Consider the following 20,188-nt stretch of genomic DNA (forward strand, 5'->3'; position numbering starts at 1 on the left):
ATTTTATCTGTACAGTATAGTATAGTGGATAGTGTACATAGCCTTTATTTATGTAAACCAGCTCCTTTCCCTTCTTGTTTTTTTTAGTTTTTTTTCTTTCCTAGCACCAGGGGAGCCACCCCTCCCAAATTTCGTTGTTTGGTACCTGTACTATAGCAATGACAATAAAGACCATTCATTCATTCATTCATTCATTCATTCATTCATTCATTCATTCATTTTCCAGGGCAAGAATGTAAACAATGAGATTCTCCGGAGCTCTTTCTCTCAGCTAGCTGCTGCTACGAGTTACTATCACGTCTGAACAGTGTGCTCACGTCATGTGACTAAACAAAACCGATATCCAATGAATAAAGGCAGTAACGAATGTAATGTCATAAAATGTCCACTAGATGTCTCCAAAATGAAAACCTAAGAAACCATGACACTACCCCTAGTGGTAGTGGCCCTAGGCTGCAGCCTACTAGGTAAGCCTATAATCTGCGCATGCTCGGGCGCACTTTTCTGGGAAATAGGAGACAGCCAATTGGAGCGCTGCTACAGCTCACGTGTAAGCCAAAAGTATTTGCAGTGCCATAGACCGCCATTCGGCCGGCGTCCCGACTCCTCCCCTATGTATTTTCACAGTGAATTTTCCACACACACAGATAAAATGTTTATTGTATTGGAGGATTTTTAATGAATGCTGATAGGCGCCGACAGAATATCTGCCAGCGGAGTCGCAGTTGCTCATTTCTCCAGTTACTATGCGTACGCATGGGTCCCAGTGTGCTTAGAGGTGCGCACAGTTTCACGCCAAGTTCCTTTTTTATAAATCCCAAATTTGCGGGAGGATTTAGGTACGCATGTAGGTACGCAAGTCACAGAATCAATCAATCAGATTCTAACATCTCCATCATGGGCAAGACCAACAAGTTGTATAAGGACTTCAGGTCAGGGACAAGATTGTAGACCTGCACAAGGCTGGAATGGGCTACAAGACCATCAGCAAGCAGCTTGTTACTGTTGTGCGATTATTTGAAAATGACAGAAAGACAAAATAACCATCAATCGCCCTCGGTCTGGGGCGACGAACATGAAATGCATCTGCGTTTCCTTGTCTTAGTACTTCTCAATGACAATAAGGTTGAATCTAATCTAATCTAAAAGAGAAATGATTTAGTATAATAACAGCGAGGTATCTGTTTTTGCAAAACAACCTCTGTAGTTTAATCGGGAATCATATTGGATCTGTAATTATTATACATATTATACAAATACTTGGATGTTATGACATTATCATAAATAATAAGGTAAACATTAGGACAAATCACGTTTAAACTGATTCCGTTGTCGATGCAGTCTGGAACATGTTATATATGGTCTGGCGAGAACGTTCGTTGCGCGGAAATTTACTGATTGGGTGAAAAGTATTTTTTTCCGGCGTTCTGTCGGCCGTTTGACTGACCATTTATATGCAACGTTTGCAGGAAAAGTGCCATAGAAATAAAAAGTTATTATTATTATTATAGGCAACTATGGGCGTCAAAAAGGGTGGGACAAGACGCTCGTTCACGTGTGCAACAGAGTTGATTGGAAGCAGGCGTGGAACTTGCAAATTCCACTGGCATGCGCACCGTCTTTAAGTGTCCTGCCCTAAAGTGTTGGGAACTTAAGCAGTGGACTCACCTCTCTACATTCTGAGTAAGTAAGACTTCTAGTTAAGCCTGGAATACTGATAGTGGATACCTGTGTTGTTTATTAAGTGATAGTGTTGTAACTGTCTGTTTTAAAAGACAATGCCTTCAGAATAATTCTAGTGAAACCATTAGTTTCTGACCCAAGTAGGTGCTAATTTGCAACTAGGAGGAGCCTTCTATCTCCTCTATATATTGAATAGACCAGGGGCCATTTGGGTCATACATTTGGGAACTTAAGCAGTGGACTCACCTCTCTACATTCTGAGTAAGTAAGACTTCTAGTTAAGCCTGGAATACTGATAGGGGATACCTGTGTTGTTTATTAAGTGATAGTGTTGTAACTGTCTGTTTTAAAAGACAAAGCCTTCAGAATAATTCTAGTGAAACCATTCGTTTCTGACCCAAGTAGTTGCTAATTTGCAAGTAGGACTATCTCCTCTATATATTGAATAGACCAGGGGCCATTTGGGTCATACATGCGACTAGTGAGAACACCTGCCAGTCATTCGCATTAGTGGTCGTTAGTGGGAGGGCCTACAAGTCTGCTAGTTGTCAGCAATTACTGAGCCTCCATTAATATCTGGCCTGTCTGAGAGCGACAGCCTCCGGACACAGTGTCAGGAGGCTGTCGCTCTCAGGGCTTTCACACCGGCAAAGAACCGTGCCGGTTCGCGTTCGCGTTCGGAAACCTCCGAACGTTGGTGCTGTCTGGCGAACGAGCCCGCGTTCACACCAGTGTAACCTGAACCATCCGCGTCATCAACGCTGGGTGATGAAGGGGCGGGATAAACAAACATTTCACAACTAGATGGCAGCTATTTCACTGGAAATGAGGATAATATCTTCCACTACAGTATCTGAAATAAACACTATTTTCTGTGAAACAAAACAAAAGACACTTTCTATATGCGTTCTTTTACTAATCAGCTGCTCCGTTACTGGAATAGAAATGGTTTACGAAATTGCGTTCGCGCATGTCCGCGTGCGTGTGCGTGTGTGTGTTTGCTGAGCATGTGAGGAAGATAGAGAGAATAATGACACTTTTGATATGGTTTTTGATCACTAATGATTAGATTTAGATTAGATTACATTTTGTCTACTTCCTCCTTGCTGGTCTCTGCAGCCTAGAATATGACACACCCACTGACGACGTGACTGTTCTACGTACGTTTTGGTTCGCGCTTGAGAACCACTATTTTTTGGTGCCCGCTGCGAACCAACTTTTTAGGTTCCGAACCAATTGAGCTTCGGTCTGAACGCGCCGCCGGTTCCAGACTTGGTTCGCGAACGCGAACCGGCACGGTTCTTTGCCGGTGTGAAAATAGGGCTTTCACACAGGCAAAGAACCGTGCCGGTTCGCGTTCGCAAACCAAGTCTGGAACCGGCCGGCGCGTTCAGACCGAAGCTCAATTGGTTCGGAACCTGAAAAGTTGGTTCGCAGCGGGCACCAAAAAATAGTGGTTCTCAAGCGCGAACCAAAACGTAGAACAGTCACGTCGTCAGTGGGTGTGTCCTATTCTAGGCTGCAGAGACCAGCAAGGAGGAAGTAGACAAAATGTAATCTAATCTAAATCGAATCATTAGTGATCAAAAGTGTCATTATTCTCTCTATCTTCCTCACATGCTCAGCAAACACACACACGCACACGCGCGCGGACATGCGCGAACGCGAATTTCGTAAGCCATTTCTATTCCAGTAATGGAGCAGCTGATTAGTAAAATAACGCATATAGAAAGTGTCTTTTGTTTTGTTTCACAGAAAATTGTGTTTATTTCAGATACTGTAGTAGTGGAAGATATTATCCTCTTTTCCAGTGAAGTAGCTGCCATCTAGTTGTGAAATGTTTTGTTTATCCCGCCCCTACATCACCCAGCGTTGATGACGCGGATGGTTCAGGTTACACTGGTATGAACGCGGGCTCGTTCGCCAGACAGCACCAAGGTTCAGAGGTTTCCGAACGCGAACGCGAACCGGCACGGTTCTTTGCCGGTGTGAAAGCCCTATCTGACAGGCCAAATATTAATGGAGGCTCAGTAATTGCTGACAACTAGCAGACTTGTAGCCCCTCCCACTAACGACCACTAATGCGAACGACTGGCAGGTGTTCTCACTAGTCGCATGTATGAGCCCAATGGCCCCTGGTCTATTCAATATATAGAGGAGATAGAAGGCTCCTCCTACTTGCAAATTATCACCTACTTGGGTCCAGAAACTAATGGTTTCACTAGAATTACTCTGAAGGCTTAGTGTTCAGTTACAACACTATCACTTAATAAACAAGACAGGTATCCACTATCAGAAGTCCAGGCTTAACTAGAAGTCTTACTTACTCAGAATGTAGAGAGGTGAGTTCACTGCTAAGTTTCACCGCGCTGAAACAGCGCTTCACCTCAGCTCCCATCCTGGTTCACCCGGACCCGTCCCGACCGTTTGTAGCGGAGGTGGATGCTATAAAACTCATCCTTTTTTCTCCCATTGGCTGTCCGCGGTGGAGCAAAATTATGACGTGGTGAACCAAGAGTTGCTGGCAATTAAACTCGCGCTGGAGAAATGGAGGCACTGGTTGGAGGGGTCCGTGCACCCTTTCCTTGTGTGGACGGACCACAAGAACCTGGCCTACATCCAGGGGGCAAAGCGACTTAATTCTCGGCAGGCCAGTTGGGCGTTATTCTTCACCAGGTTCCAGTTTACAATCTCCTATAGACCGGGCTCCAAGAACATCAAGCCCGATGCGCTGTCTAGGCAGTTCGATCCTGTGGATCTGGTGGAGAGTACAGATATTATCATTCCCACTGGCCAGGTCGTCGCCCCCGTTTCCTGGGGGATCGACAGGGTGGTGAGGATGGCGCTGAGGCGGGAGCCTGACCCGGCGGGGGTCCGCCGGAAAGGCTGTACGTTCCTAGGACTGCATGCGCACGGCTGCTGCAGTGGGCACACACGTCTTCCCTCACCAGCCATCCGGGGGTACCAGGACATTGGACTTCATTCAGAGGTGGTTCTGGTGGCCCACAGCTGAGGGGGATATTCGGGCCTTTGTGGCAGCTTAGACCTCTCGTGCAGTAAGACCTCCCGGCAAAGCCAGGGTAACCGCAGGTGCCGCCCAGCCCCGGTCTTCCGTCATGGTCAGAGGGTCTGTTTCTCTACCTGGGATCTTCCACTCCAGGTGGAGTCGCGGAAGTTGGCTCCACGGTTCGTGGGTCCATTCAAGGTGGTTCGGCGGGTCAATACCGTGGCCTACAGACTACAGCTCCCACCTTCCATGTGGGTGCATCCCACCTTCCACGTTTCACTCCTTAAGCCCGTGGTATTCTCCCCCATGGCCCCCCCATCCCGCCCCACCCCATTGATGGACAGCCTGCCTACACAGTGAACAGGATTATTGACTGCCGGAGGGTGGGTAGGGGTCTCCAATATCTGGTGGACTGGGAGGGATATGGGCCTGAGGAGCGTACGTGGGTGCCTCGGCGGGACATATTGGGTCCGAGCCTCATTACTGACTTTCGCCCCCTGATCCTGCCCCTGTTTGAGTGTTTAATAAGGCCACTGTGTGAAGCCCTTGATGTATATTAGAGTGCCGTGCATCCAACTATTGTTGTGTGCATCCCTTTAACACGTGTGTAGAGTCCCACATATTCACTTGCCTTGTGTAAGGCCCTTTTATGAGTGTACAATACCGTGTTGGTTTTAATCTTGATTGCTGTGGTACACTTTAGGCAGTTGAATAACATTCACACACACACAAACACACACACACACACACACACACACACATTTGCCAGTCTGCATAGGGAGCCATAGCACAAACCCTCCCTCTCTCTCCCCCCCCCCCCCCCCCTCTCTCTCTCTCTCTCTTACACACACACAAACACACCTCAATTTCTCTCACTCACACACTGACAGCCAGTCTGCAGTACCATAGCCAACTACTGATCCAACAAACAGAAAAGTAAACCAGATACAAAACAGGTAGTTCCCTAGTTTGAAAGGAGGAAATAAATGCATTTCTCTACCTTAGTGGGAGACCTGGCACTGGGAGGAGGCAGCTAGTTTCTAGTAGTCAGGGCTGTAGGAGCTGGTTGTAAGGTGTAGGCAGGCTGCAAGGTGTCATCAGCCACTGTGGATCTGTCATCGAAAAGGCAATCTGCAGCCTCGAGAAACGCTTTTTTCACAATTTCGCCGTCTTTGAATGACTTCTTGTGTTTAACAAGAACGTGACTCACGCGATAAGAAGCTATCGTTGCAGCCGTACGTTTTCGCTCTTTTGCCACATTTCCCTGCCATCGTAGATCTGCAGATCAGACAGACGCACTTCCAATATCACATCGTGTAAAAGTCCTCCTCCCATTCTGGATGGAAGTTGTACGTTATTGGTTTCTTACTTGGTCCAGCTTCCCCACTCATTTGTATACCCTTTCTTTAGTAGTAAATAGTAGAAATTGGAAGGCTAACTAGTTAATTAGTCTCGCCGGTATTTTGTATTTTGTAGTTGGCGCTGTTGACTGCGCATGCGTGGTGAACTGTGTGTTAGGTGAAAAGATCAGATCGCAGACTGGCTTACCTGTACGTCAATCAAGTGGCAAAAGCCATAGTGAGGATGGATGATAGGCGATTTTTTATTTTTTTTTGGTACTTTTTTTTTTCCAATGCCATGCGATCTATCTGCTTTGCGATATCTGTAAACATACTATCTGTAGACTCTCCGCTGCTTCAGACTCTTCCGATTGTTGCGCAAAATGGGCCAGGGTTTGTCAAATCCTTTGTTGGGCATCTCGTTTCTTAAGTCCTGGTATATTGTGGCATTTCTTTGCGGTTTGCCATCCAAGACATGTTTAGCAGACATGTTTTCATCATCCATAAGGAAATATCCAGGAAGATGCAGACAGCAGAAACAGTTGAGTCAAGTGAGTTGAAATTTGCTACGTCAGAGTTTATTCAAATGACCTGTTTCCATAAACAGACTGTTTCGCATAAGGAAAAAAACACCTCAAGCCAGCGTATTGACTTTGTGTGAATTCGAGGTGATTCGCATTGAGTTTATGCAAATCAAGCCGTTTCCATGAAATCTCTCATGTGAATCATCTCAAACTGATGTGAATCACCTCGAAATGCGAATCAGAATGTTTTATGGAAACGCACCTGAATTCCCCGCTATGAATTTGAAAGTGTTACATTTAATAAAGTTTATGCCGTTTTTCTGAATCAGTGTGTGGACTTGTGGTGTGATGGTTCATCCTCTGATACCCTATTTGGGCAACGCAACAGGGCAGAAACACAACGATAACATCGATTCCTCCAGTCCTTTTATATTTGCCTTTGAGTAGAGTAGGCCAAAGGAGTACACTGCAGAAATGGCCCAACTGGCAGAAACCATGAGCCAAGCTACTGGCATCGTAATCTTGGTGGAATAGTGAAGTGGGTTGCACACAGCCTCGTACCGATCTACAGCTATACACACTAGGTGGAAGATAGAGACAGATGTTAGGAACAAGTTACGATAATAGGGCCCATAGAGTCATGCCAAGGCAAAAGGCAGTAACTTCAATTTCATCTGGTCACTTTAGTTTTGATCACAATAAAAAAGCTGTATTTAGTGGATAGTGTACATAGCCTTTATTTATGTAAACCAGCTCTTTTCCCTTCTTGTTTTTAGTTTTTTTCCTAGCACCAGGGGAGCCCCCCCTCCCAAATTTCGTTGTTTGGTACCTGTACTATATCAATGACAATAAAGACCATTCATTCATTCATTCATTCTCTGTCGGTCTCTATTCCGTCATTGTCTGTAAAAATGTTTTTCTCTGTTTGTTCTAGGGTGCTGCGGATACTAAACATGCAACAAATTGGACGCCATTACTACGACCCAAATGAACCACTCAATATCCCACAGCACAGGTCTGTGCCTTACCTGTCTCGGCAGTGGTTTTAACCATAAAGACAAAAGAGACAGAATAAAGATGTTGTTGTGTCCTTCATTGTATGCATGTGCTCTTCAGACTGACCATCTGGCCTGGCTTCACCACCACCATCCTGCAGTATGAGTCGGGCATCATGCTGAGTATGGATGTGAGCCACAAGGTGCTGCGCAGTGAAACAGTGCTCGCTTTCATGGGCAATCTCAAGCAGCAGTGTGGGGACCAGCGCTTCATGGAGGCCTGCACCAAGGAGCTGGTGGGCCAAATTGTCCTCACCAAGTAAGACCCACCACTAGATCAACGCAGAGATACAACTGTTGTTTCTCTACGGTAACGCTTTACAGTAATGCAGAGTAGGTACTAAGCACTAAGCTCTACTTAGATTTGTGCATATTCATATTTATTTAAAAAAAAATAACAATGTTTATTCAACCTTATAATAACCACTTTTACATTGTTGCAAAGAAACATTCACATTTATAACAAGCAACTGTCTATGGGAATGTTTTCTCTCAGGTACAATAACAAGACCTACAGGATTGATGATATCGCATGGGACCACACTCCTACTAACACATTCAAGAGAGGGAACTCTGACATCTCCTTCAAAGAATACTACAAAACTGTAGGTGTTGTCTCATAAACTTAAACTATCAGACCATATCACTGACCATGTGTCACAGTAACCACTGAACTCATTATGATTTAACACTTTCATTCAGCAATATAGTCTGGACATCACCGACAACCGGCAGGCCCTTCTGGTAAGCCATGTGAAGAAGATGGGCCCTTCTGGGGGGCCGCCCCCTGGCCCAGCCATGCTCATCCCTGAGTTCTGCTACCTTACAGGTACCACTGACTTGACATATTATATTGACTATGAGCAGCCTTGCACTGATGTAATGTTGACTCTACACCCCAGCTTTAAGTGGTTACAATATTGATATCACAACGTTGATTGCAAAACTGACCACCTTGCAGGAACCCTGAGGCTGAGGCTGAAATTAATACCTGGGGGCTCAACTTTGACAACAAACTCCTGAACCTCACAGGCAGAGTCCTCCCTACTGAGAGGATTATGCAAGGATCCAGATCGGTATTGAATACATCAGAAATGATGTCCCCAGTGTGGCTTATTACAGTACGTGTTACCTGCAGTTTGAAGCTCTTGCTAAACATTTCTGTTTTACTGCAACATGTACTGATCTAGCTCCAAACAAGAATGTTTGCTGGTCATGTATTTGCATGTATATGCCTGTCATAATCTGTGATTGCAACAAACTCAAAAACCTTTTTTTTTCTTTTTCTTCTGTCTCCCAGTACGACTACAACGCTTGGGCAGCAGACTGGTCCAAAGAAATGAGGGGGATCCCCCTGATCAGCAGCCGGCCACTGGACAACTGGATCATGTTCTTTACCCACCGCAACGCTGACGTAGCCCACGCCCTCCTGGACGGCTTAAATAAGGTGTCCCCACCCATGGGCATCCGCATGCAGAGGCCTGTTATGTGAGTTCTCACTCTGGGTTGGAGGAGACTGGAAGGAGGCACACACACACACAGTGCTATAGCACCACCTAGTGGCAGGGAGCAACATATGATACCTAAGTTAATTACAACGGTGAGTCCAGCTGTGAATGGGCACAGCTAGAATTAAGGTTCCAAGCTTGAGTTAATGAGCACTTTAAGCTGCAGTATTGTACCACAGGTGTTTTACAAAGCCTTGAGTATTCTTTGCCAATCATACTTGGGTGTTATCTGAAAATGAACATGGTATCATCAGTGGAAGTCCCATTGGTTAGATGTCCCAGTGCTTTGACAGTTTTGGTCTGTGTACAGGGTGGAGTACGAGGACCGCCAGGAGTCTCTGCTCAGGGCTCTGCAGCACAACGTTACAGAGACCACCCAGATGGTTAGTCTCTGAGCATAACATGTCTAGCAATCGTCTTAATCTGTGTCCAGGTAACCACCTCTAGGTGTTGAATGAGGACTAAAGCATGTGTGTTACCTCCTCAGGTGGTGGTGATCCTCCCCAGCAACAGGAAGGATAAGTATGACAGTGTGAAGAAGTACCTGTGTGTGGACTGTCCCACCCCCAGCCAGTGTGTGTTGGCTCGCACCCTTTCCCGCCAACAGGTCGTCATGACTGTGGCCACCAAGATTGCCCTGCAGATGAACTGCAAGATGGGAGGAGAGCTCTGGAGTGTGGAGATCCCAGTAAGTCGCACAGTGAATTGAAATAAACCCAAAGTCACAAATGTTGTTGGGGCCCAATATATAAAAAAACGGCTGTGCACATACAGACCAATTCTCATGATAAGTTTAAAGTGGAATTTTATTATTTGTTGTTTTCATTATTCAATAGACACATTAAAAACGATGAAGATGTGCCCCGCGGTGGTGTAGCGGTCTAAGCACTAGCCACTAGTGCAAGCTGCCCACCGGGGACTGGGATCGAATCCCAGCTCGCCAGACCCGGATATGGCCGGGGCACACACAGGGAGCGGCATATTGAGCGGCCGCTCCCGAGGGCGGTATAGGAATATTTCCGGACAAGGATCCGTCGTGCAACAGCGCCCCCGGGGTGCCGGAATAACGGTGCTGGGCTCGAGGAGCCAGTCAGCTAGTCTGCCTGGCGATCTCCTCTGGGACTGCCGGCCACGGGGTCGTGCGGCGGATCCTACGCAATAGGCAGGGGATAATTGGATGCTAGGTTGGGTTCAATTGGATACCAAATTGGGTGAAAAAGGGGATAAAATCTGAAAAACAAATTTCAAAAAAACAAAACAATGAAGATATACAGTATATATATAAACGGTCAAGATATCTCGCTTTGAATGCCGTCATCAGTCCTGATGTTCCAAATTGCTCAAGATTCCCGATTCCAGATTATATTAACTCTGGGGCTTTTTTAGGAAGTAAACATAGACTTTGAGTTTTGATAGCTATGATACGTTTTGAAATGATGATAGTTTGAGACGGTATGCATTATGGATTGACCAGAAATACACATGAACATGAATTTTGGATAAACTTTCCCTTTTTAATGTGGATAACATTTATCTGACTGACTACCTCACATGGGTGCAGGTACAATTTCTACAGCGTGTTCTATTTCTACAACCACACATTTCACACCTATGTGATCTCCATCCACAATCTTATGTTCCACCCCATGTATCTCAATAGAAGCATGTGCTAAACCAAACTTTGTAAGGTGTAACTTCACCTGCCTCTGTTTCACAGCTCCAGCAGCTGATGATCGTGGGCATTGACTGCTACCACGACATAGCTGCAGGGAATAGGTCCATTGGAGCTCTGGTGGCCAGTCTCAACAAGGGCATGTCCAGGTATGTGGATGAGCATGGAGAAGCATGGCCTTGGGTTATGAATGTGCTCTTTACCACCAATGTTGGTAGCCAGTACCAACTGATTCCTCTTGTTTTCCAGGTGGTTCTCCAAGTGTGTGGTTCAGAGCCGTGGTCAGGAGATCATGGATGGCTTGAAAGTGGCTCTGCAAGGCAAGTTCAATGAAACAACAAAGCATTTCAAATAAGATACCACTGACTGCCACATTGTAACAATGTCTTCCAAGTCTTCTTTTCAACATAATCCCTCAGAGAAGCATGAGAATGATCCCTAGTATCCTAAGTGCAGGCTCTCTTTCCCAGGTGCACTGAAGGCCTGGCTGAAGCACAACCAGTGCCTGCCCTCACGCATCATTATCTACAGAGACGGAGTGGGGGACGGGATGCTGCAGAGTGTGGTCAACTACGAAGTGCCACAGATCCTGGACTCAATCAGCACCATGGGAAAGGACTACACGTAAGAGGACCTTAAGGACCTACACCTTAATTGAGGATTTCTAACATAATCAAACATTTTCATGTCTTTCTACCAACATATTTTAGTACGAGATGGCAATGGAATGGAATGGAATGGAATGGAATGGAATGGACTGGACTTTATTTATCATTGCTACAGTACAGGTACCAAACAACGAAATTTAGGAGGGGTGGCTCCCCTGGTGTTAGGAAAGGAAAAAGAAAACACATTTTAGAAAAAGCATAGATGCATAAAATCACAAGAAGGTAAGGAGCTGGTTTACATCAATAAAGGCTATGTACACAATCCACTGTACTATACTGCACAGATAGTCAACTAGGGTTGTCATATTGCACAAAGAGTATTTTTTCACATTATTTTAAAGTGTCACAGTTTGCAGGCTTGAAAATGTACATGTTTGTGGCTCAGCACTAGCTGCCATACAATCCGTCCGGACTGTCCTGGGCCCAGAACTTAGGCCTTTTCTGTGTTCAGGGCCTTGACGGCCCTGTGGTAGAAGCAGTCCTTCAGTCTGTTTGTCTTAGCGGCCGGGGTCCTGTACCTCCTGTTCGAGGGCAGCTTGACAAAGTGTACGTGCCCAGGGTGGGTCGGGTCCTTGGAGATCTTGGAGGCCCTCCTGAGACAGCGTGTGTTGTACAGCTCCTCCAGAGAGGGGAGGGGGGCGCCGGTGATCTTCTGTTCGAGCGTATTAAGGCCTACATATCTGTTCGAGCGTATTAAGGCCTACATATCTTCAGTGTTTCCTCTAGGATTTTTCACATTAGTGGCGGAGTGGTAAAAAAATAATAATTGCACGCACATGAAACGCGCACTGGCGCTCAAAACAAAGACGTAATTTCACCAAAAACTAAAGGGTGGCAACATAAAAAAAACAGTGATTTTTATATAGAAGGTGATCAAATACCAAGATATCCTACAGCTGCAGCAGAACATGCGGAATGCGCATACAGCACTGAACATATACATGTGACTGACAGATACGCCCAAGACACACACACACACACACAGAGAAAGATCATCAGCTCATCGAATATGAAGTACACAGGGAACCGGGAACGCGCATACAGCACTGAACAACATCCGTAGAATATAAACTTGCGACTTACAGTCACAATGAAAGATCAGCTCATCAATACAAAGTATTGCAAGCCTACATGAGAGTACACGCACAAAACTGTCTAACGTTACTCATTAACTGTTTACACAAGTCAAATCACAGTGTGACAGTCAGATGGAGCATTCGGTAAACAACCAACAGCAAGGTAATGCTATCAGCTGAGTTAAAGAAAACCAACTTTTACCTTTGATGACACCGACATGAGCCCTGCTTACCCGTACCTCTGCCGTTCTGTTCGTGGTGATTTTAGAGGCTATAGATAATTGTTGCCCGCGCATATTGCCCTGTAATTAGACCATGCGACCACACCTTGTGTCTCTTATTGTCCAAATGTTCCCTGAATTTTAGCTGCATGTTTTTCCAGCATCCGTTGTCAATAAAGATTCGACTCCCCTTCTTTTCCCCTGCCAATACTGTGTCGTTTATGACATTTACCAACGTTTATGCTATGAATAGTTCGATGCTAGCGTTAGGTGCGAGGCTGCTCGGTTAACCCATTTGCGGGAACATTATTTGTTTCACAAAATAGCCTGATTTAGTTGACCATGAACATCAGAGACTACATTACGAATGTTCATTTAAAATACTTGTATACTGAGCACTGGTATAAGCACATGAACCAGAGAACAGCAGTAAATGCAATAACCCACAGTCGTCGCTGATGTTGCATTTTCGATTAGGATACGGGATTAAAGGGACCGGCGACGGGCGAAGGGAGAGGAGAGGGATTTCCTGAAATCCGCTAAATTCTGACCAATCACAAAATTGCTTTGCAAGCGCGTTGCCGACGAGGTTAATTGCAACATCGCAACGAAATCGGAACGAAATGTAGGTCTGAAAGCGGCCTAAATCTAGCTTAAATCTGCTTTTTCTTTTTCTATTCTCCGATCATAATTCCTCGCTGCCTTTCTCGTTGCGCAGCCTGAATCAATTAGTGGCGGAGAAAATGTATTTGTGGCGGCCCGCCATGAATCAATGCATATAGAGGAAACACTGTGTCTTAATAACCAGGGTTCCCTTTAACACATTCAATCACCAATCATTCTGATCGTATTTTCTCTCTTCCCCTCCTAGACCCAAACTCACAGTGGTGGTTGTGAAGAAGCGGATCAGTTCCAGGTTCTTTGCCCAAGTTGGCGGCAAGATGGCCAACCCACCCCCTGGAACAGTCATCGACACTGAGGTCACCCGCCCAGAATGGTATCGATTCAATACGCAATTCAGAAAATATGTTGTTTTTTCAGAGATGTGCTATGTCTGCTTTATCCAGTCTTAAAACGGTGGCTACAGTTGCAATTTCCCATTTTCAGGTACGACTTCTTCATTGTCAGCCAAGCTGTTAGACAGGGAAGCGTCTCCCCAACCCACTACAATGTGGTGTATGACAGCCATGGGCGTCAGCAGCTTTTTGAAAGTGGGGGGGACACTTATTTTTCGGGGGGTCTGGGGGTCATCCCCCCGAAAATTTTTAAATAGTAGATTCAATTTCCTGCATTCTGGTGCGTTTTACACCCAAAATAATCTCCCTCTTTCTTTGTTTTTCCTTGGAGCTGGCATGGTCTGCAATTACTGACTACTATTATGTTTTGGTTTAACTCACAGAGGCCTGACACTGACACGTGGCACTTTTTAGGTACTTTATTAAATATGAAGATTAAAAAAGAATCAAAGAGTGAATTAGAAAAGAATGAGGTAACTTTGAGTCAACAAATTGAATAAAAAGTTATGAGGAAACATAAAATATGTACCTAGGCTACTCAGAGCCTATTACAATCAAACTTAGCCCTCTTCAGTGCATTGCAGAACATACAACTATAACAAACAAAACAAAAATCAAAGAGTGAATTAGAGCTGTCTCCACTGCCCCTGCCTGCTGCCCCTGCCTCTGACTCACTCTCACTCTCAACCACCTATATCAGGAGAAATGGGGATGCATTGAGCACTTGTTCATATTGTTTTTCTCTAATAGAACATTTGACATAGAAATACAATCATCAATACAAAAAATACAATCACAAGCATTTTAGAAATAGAAAAATAAATGGAACAGGTGTTTTCTTCTTCTTTTTTAACCCTAGCTCAAGCAATCAGATGCAAAATTGATTCTTTGGGTGGGTGCAATGGCCAAATTAAATAGTGCAAATGCTCAGGGCAATGAACACGGGCAGGAGATGCAATAATGACAGGACAGGTAAGCACTGTGAGGTGTTTGTCGCCATTCTGTGCTTTTGATGACATTTCGCCTGTGTCTGTTCTGCATTTAAACATGTCTAACCGAACTAGTAATGCCTAACAAAACTGCTAGTGCCTTATAGCTGATCTAGCTCGTATTTGGTTGCTAGTAGGCTATGCTAATTCTATTGCTAATACAGAGAATGTCTCATAAGGTGCTAACATTCTTATCAGAAAAGCTGGCTGTGTTTGACCTTGGGAGAACGCAATGTTGCTGTTTGGCCACTCACGGGAAAACTTGGATGACTTTGACTTACTTTTCTCTTCTTAGAAAAAAAAAATCCTTATATCCATCTTGGTGGATGATCTAAATACCGTCTTGCCTCAGTCTGAATGTTTTGAATCTGCGTGCGTGTCTGATGCTGCGTGCCGTTAAAAACAGAAGTAAAACGCGGAGTGGATTTCTGGATATGGGCAATCCCCTACTCATAAAGTGGAACGGATTTGATTGTGAAGCAATGAAAATAACGCTGACCAGTCATGCAACATATTTTTGATGGCAAATGTGGGGGGGTCCAAACGACCTTGTTTCAAAGGTGGGGGGGACACGTCCCCCCCCAAATATATGGTGGTGACGCCCATGATGACAGCAGTGGACTGAAGCCTGACCACATGCAGAAACTGACCTACAAACTCTGCCACATGTACTTCAACTGGCAGGTATGCTGGGTTGTCTTTCCAGTAGTAGTTTTAAAGGGGAGGTTTACCCGAACTTTCATTATTTCGTGTGCAGCTGCATCATAGCTATCAAAACGTGTGAGGTCTGTTGTGACGGGGAGAGAGGGGGGGATCTTGGGAGTTTGGAACATCAGGGCATTCAAAGCGAGATATATTTACCGTATTTTCCGGACTATAAGTCGCGGTTTTTTTCATACTTTGGCTGGTCCTGCGACTTATAGTCAGGTGCGACTTATATATCAATAATTCATAATCTCTGACTGACATGAACTGACATACGGTAATCTCTGACTGACATGAACCAAGGAGTAAACATTACCGTCTACAACCACGAGAGGGCGCTCTAGGCGTGTGACAACGAGTAGGCCTACCACTGAAAAAAGACAGCTGATGACACAAACAAAATGGAGTCAAAAAGAAAATCCTATTCTGCAGATTACAAACTGCAACTTGTAAAATATGCAGCCGAAAACGGTAATCGAGCAACAGAAAGAAAGTTTGGAGTGAGTGAGAAACTTGTGAGGGAGTGGCGAAAAGCAGAGGTTACTCTCACTGCCATGAAGAAAACGAAGAAAGCAAATCGCGGGCTGAAAGCTTGATGGCCAGAGATGGAGGAACGAGTCCACAGATGGGTGCTTGAACAACGTGCTGCCGGGAGAGGCTTGTCAACAGTGCAGTTACGTCTCCACGCCCTGGCAGTGGCCAAGGAGATTAATATCAATGACTTTGCTTGTTGGACTCGCTGGCTTGTTATGTCCGTTTTCGCCTATTCAGCCTCCCAGGTAGGCCTATGTTCTTTATTAATGTGTTCATCTTTATTCATTAATGTGTTACGTTAACATACCGGACACCTATTGAGCCTGTTGTTCTGTGTGCTATAATATGTACGGTGGTTGAATAACTGTTGTGTTACGGTACGTTAACATACCGGACACATAACATTTTTGGGCATTTAGCATAGGCCTTATTCCATAGCGACTTTACAACCAATTTAGCCTATTCAGCCTCCCAGGTATGTTCTTTATTAATGTGTTAATATTTTTATTTATTTTTTATTTTAATTTTTTTATTCATCACATACCGGACACCGGTATTCAGCGGCATTCAGCCTGAGCCTGTTGTTCTGTGTGCTATTGTGTAATTGAATAACTGAATGTTTTTGAGAAATACATTTCTACGGTAAATAAATGCGACTTATAGTCCAGTGCGACTTATATGTGGTTTTTTCCTCTTCATGACCCATTTTTTGACTGCTGCGACTTATACTCGGGTGCGACTTATAGTCCGGAAAATACGGTACTCAGAGATTGTTTTATAACATGATTCTTTGTGTGTGGATATGTCTACTTTAGAGTAATGAAAACAACAAATGCACAAAATTACGGGGTAAAAGTCTGCTTAAACTATTCTCTTGGTCAGTAATTCAAATGCAGGCATGAACAGGGTGTAGTTCACATTGAAACACATCTTAAACCTACTGATACGTATCCATATTGGTTATGAAATCAAACATACTGTATTTACATATGGTTTTTCCATTTCAGGCATGCAAGTTATTTTTTGATGCATAAATTGTCGTTGATTTTGTCTCCCCCAATTATTTCAGGGGATCTTCCGAGTGCCTGCACCCTGCCAGTATGCCCACAAGCTTGCTTTCCTGGTGGGACAGAGCATCCACAGAGAGCCCAACATGAAGCTGGATGACTTCCTCTACTACCTGTGAGAGGGGAGCAGCTACTACATTGGGTAGAGCGGACATTTGTTATTCATAGCAGAGTTCTAGATCCTAGAGTATGGAGATGAGGACTCGTAGTATGTGTGGCTGAGGTTTGGAGTGTTTGACTGGTTGTTGCTTTAGTTAACAATGTTATGACTCAAGAATCCAATGGGTTTTATTTGTTAGACTATGTTTCATGTTGATGTTGGTGGGTCCATGTTTAAAAACTATGTGGAATTTAGAACCATGTCTGTTCTTCCCTTTCAATTTCTATGTTCTTACGTGTGTGTGTGTGTGTGTGTGTGTGTGTGTGTGTGTGTGTGTGTGTGTGTGTGTGTGTGTGCGTGTGCGTGCGTGTGTGTGTGTGTGTGTGTGTGTGTGTGTGTGTACATGCACGCAGCAGGGCTTACTGATGTGCATCTCTACTGCAGGCTGCTCTATACTTCACCAGAGAGACTGTTATTAACTATGAAGTGTTGATGCTTAAGCAGAATAATGCCAAGCCTGATTGGTTTCTCTGTCCCCCTGTCCCCCTCTGCATCTGTGCATTCAGGTGACCTAACACTAGCCTGTGATTGGCTCTCCCCCATTTGGCCATGCCCCATCCTGTACCTCCTAAATTCCTGATTGGTTTCTGGACAATTGCAAACACAATTTGTTCCCAGAGGCCCTCTGCCCTCTCTCTTTTCACCCAAATAAGGACATGCAATAGCTCCACACACGTTTTGACACATGGGACGGCATCGAAGATGGCAATCTAATTTAATTTCTTACAGTCTAATGTTTTTGTTCTTTTACAATTTTAAATATTATTATGGTTACCACCTTGTTGTTTTTATCGTTACAGTTTATTTGAGGACTACAATAAAAAGGGTAACAGTTTGTGAAGATTGTGTCCTTGTTTATTTTTCGTTTGTTGTTGAATGAGAGAGTGAAAAGACTCGGGAGGCAAATGAGGTTGGTTTGAAGGAGGTGGAGAGAAAAATAATGTAATACTTTACTTATTAGTGCCCTTACAGTCATTGTGGTGGTGACCTCATAATGCATAAATTAGCAGTTTTTACTTCAAAATAGGTCATCCACGTGAATCGTGTAGATTTGCAAAAAATATATTTGGTGGAGGGGGGGGTCTACGTCTCATCCAAGTCACATGATGACTATTCTTCTAACTAATCTTCCTGTCTGCTAAACTCCGCTGCTGTTGAAATAACTTTTAGCTTCATGCAGCTAGGTACAATTCTAGACAGTGTGGAGGACACAGTCACAGTAAACAACCTGTTTTCAACATAATTATGTGGGTGTTAAGGTTAGGACCGCCGGTGAGACCACCATCAGTGCTAGTGCTATCCATCTACCACCGCTAGTGCTCAAAAAGTGTCACCTTTTTGGGCCATCACCAGTTTGCACCCCTGTGTAATGAGAAATATGATAAAAATCCTTATTTTGATCAGGATATAGAGTGAAATTATTATATTATGGTGTTATTGTGATGTTCCAAGTATCTTATAAGATCAAATAAAAAAGCTGTATAAAGAGAAATATGATAACAATCCTTATTTTGATCAGGATATAGAGTGAAATTATTATATTATGGTGTTATTGTGATGTTCCAAATATCTTATAAGATCAAATTATTTCAATTATTTTTGGATAATAATGAATTGGATAATAATCTAATTTGGCATAAGGGGCCTGCATACAATTACATTTTTAAATAACTCCAAGCATTATGTTTGTAACTTCAACATAGTCATTCCTCCCAGATGAAGTTCTGGCAATAGCCAATTGGCTACAAAACAATTTAGGTTCAGTAGCTGAATGCAGTAACAGTGTTATATCAAACGTTTTGTTTTGCATCGATGTCATGTCTCACCGATCAGCCAACGATCGGATGGAGTATTTTTCATCCACGTTGACTGATCAAAACGTTTTTGGGATCGATACATTTTTGGGATTCATTTAACTTGCAAAAGAGCGTGGGAAGGGCGTCTGCTTATTCAAATAATTGGAATGGATTTACCGCGATTCGGTTATAGAAAAAGGTAGGTGTTTGTCTATTAATTATGACTGTGATTTGTGCTTATCGTTTGGTCTGTGGATGTGTCTGTCTGCCAGGGGGCAAGGCAGCGCTGTGTGTCAGTGTGTGACTGGCTACGTTAGCTTGTCTGTCGGAGAGACGTGCTGGGCTGTCAATGTCACAGTGTCAGGATTTTCCATCATGATTTCAGATCATTGGCTGGCCAACTATATGGCTATTATTTGCCATCATAATATTTGTTAATATTCTGATCGCGTCTGGGAGCAGTTTTGCTGTCAAGATCGTTGTTCGTAATCACTTGCTTGTAAGATAACTAGCTAGCTACAGCTAAGTATAACCTCACTTTTTAAGTGTTCCAAACCAAAGGCAGAGTACAGTAACTTCACAGTGCGCTACAGTAACTCCTCAGGTCAGCGCAGCGAGACAAAGTCAGAATACCGCAACTCAAATTGCTGTGGTTTGCCTTTGTTTCTCTAGGCTTTTTTGAAGTTACTGTAAATACGACCCCTATTTTCTCGAAAATACAACACAGTAGAGACAGGATATTTGGCCACATGATAAAGAATGTCTTTAATGTCACAAATATGATTTTAACTCATTTTCGACCAAAATTGAAGTTACTGCCTTTTGCCTTTCTACGGCAGAATAGATGACAGGTTAAACATAACACAGACATTTATTCCCAATGATTATTTCTAACAGTCATGGACATGATTGAACAAACTCAACTTGTGACCACTCATACAAGTGGTCACATGACCAGCTTACACAACTTAACAGTACGTTAAATCTACAACATTTCATGGTCTCAGTGATAACTTGGTCACGATTATGTTGTGCTATTTTAATAGAAAATGAGAATAGAGTATCAACAGCGTAACAGTTTCAATGCAACAGATGACTAAGTTCTAACTATACCATACGAACACGGGAGAATGATGCCCATGATGGGCCTAACCCAAAACTCCAAGA

General features: G+C 44.0%; 1 protein-coding gene across 1 annotated transcript; it reads left to right on the plus strand.

Annotated features, from left to right (window-relative positions):
- Positions 1-897: 897 nt before the first annotated feature.
- On the plus strand, positions 898-17,184 carry LOC308160385 (piwi-like protein 1; the record flags this gene model as incomplete). The annotated part of the gene is made up of 18 exons (XM_080534300.1): positions 898-932; positions 4,384-4,571; positions 4,741-4,810; positions 7,489-7,569; positions 7,671-7,868; positions 8,106-8,214; positions 8,312-8,517; positions 8,571-8,685; positions 8,910-9,097; positions 9,428-9,500; positions 9,605-9,805; positions 10,835-10,938; positions 11,039-11,109; positions 11,260-11,413; positions 13,626-13,751; positions 13,862-13,945; positions 15,377-15,443; positions 17,068-17,184. 18 exons carry the CDS (start codon positions 898-900, stop codon positions 17,182-17,184), a joined length of 2,187 nt encoding a protein of 728 aa, XP_080390426.1.
- Between the last annotated feature and the right edge of the window lie 3,004 nt (positions 17,185-20,188).

The sequence above is a fragment of the Nansenia antarctica genome, assembly GCF_963989245.1.
Source record: "Nansenia antarctica genome assembly, chromosome: 6".
Classification (NCBI taxonomy): domain Eukaryota; kingdom Metazoa; phylum Chordata; class Actinopteri; order Argentiniformes; family Microstomatidae; genus Nansenia; species Nansenia antarctica.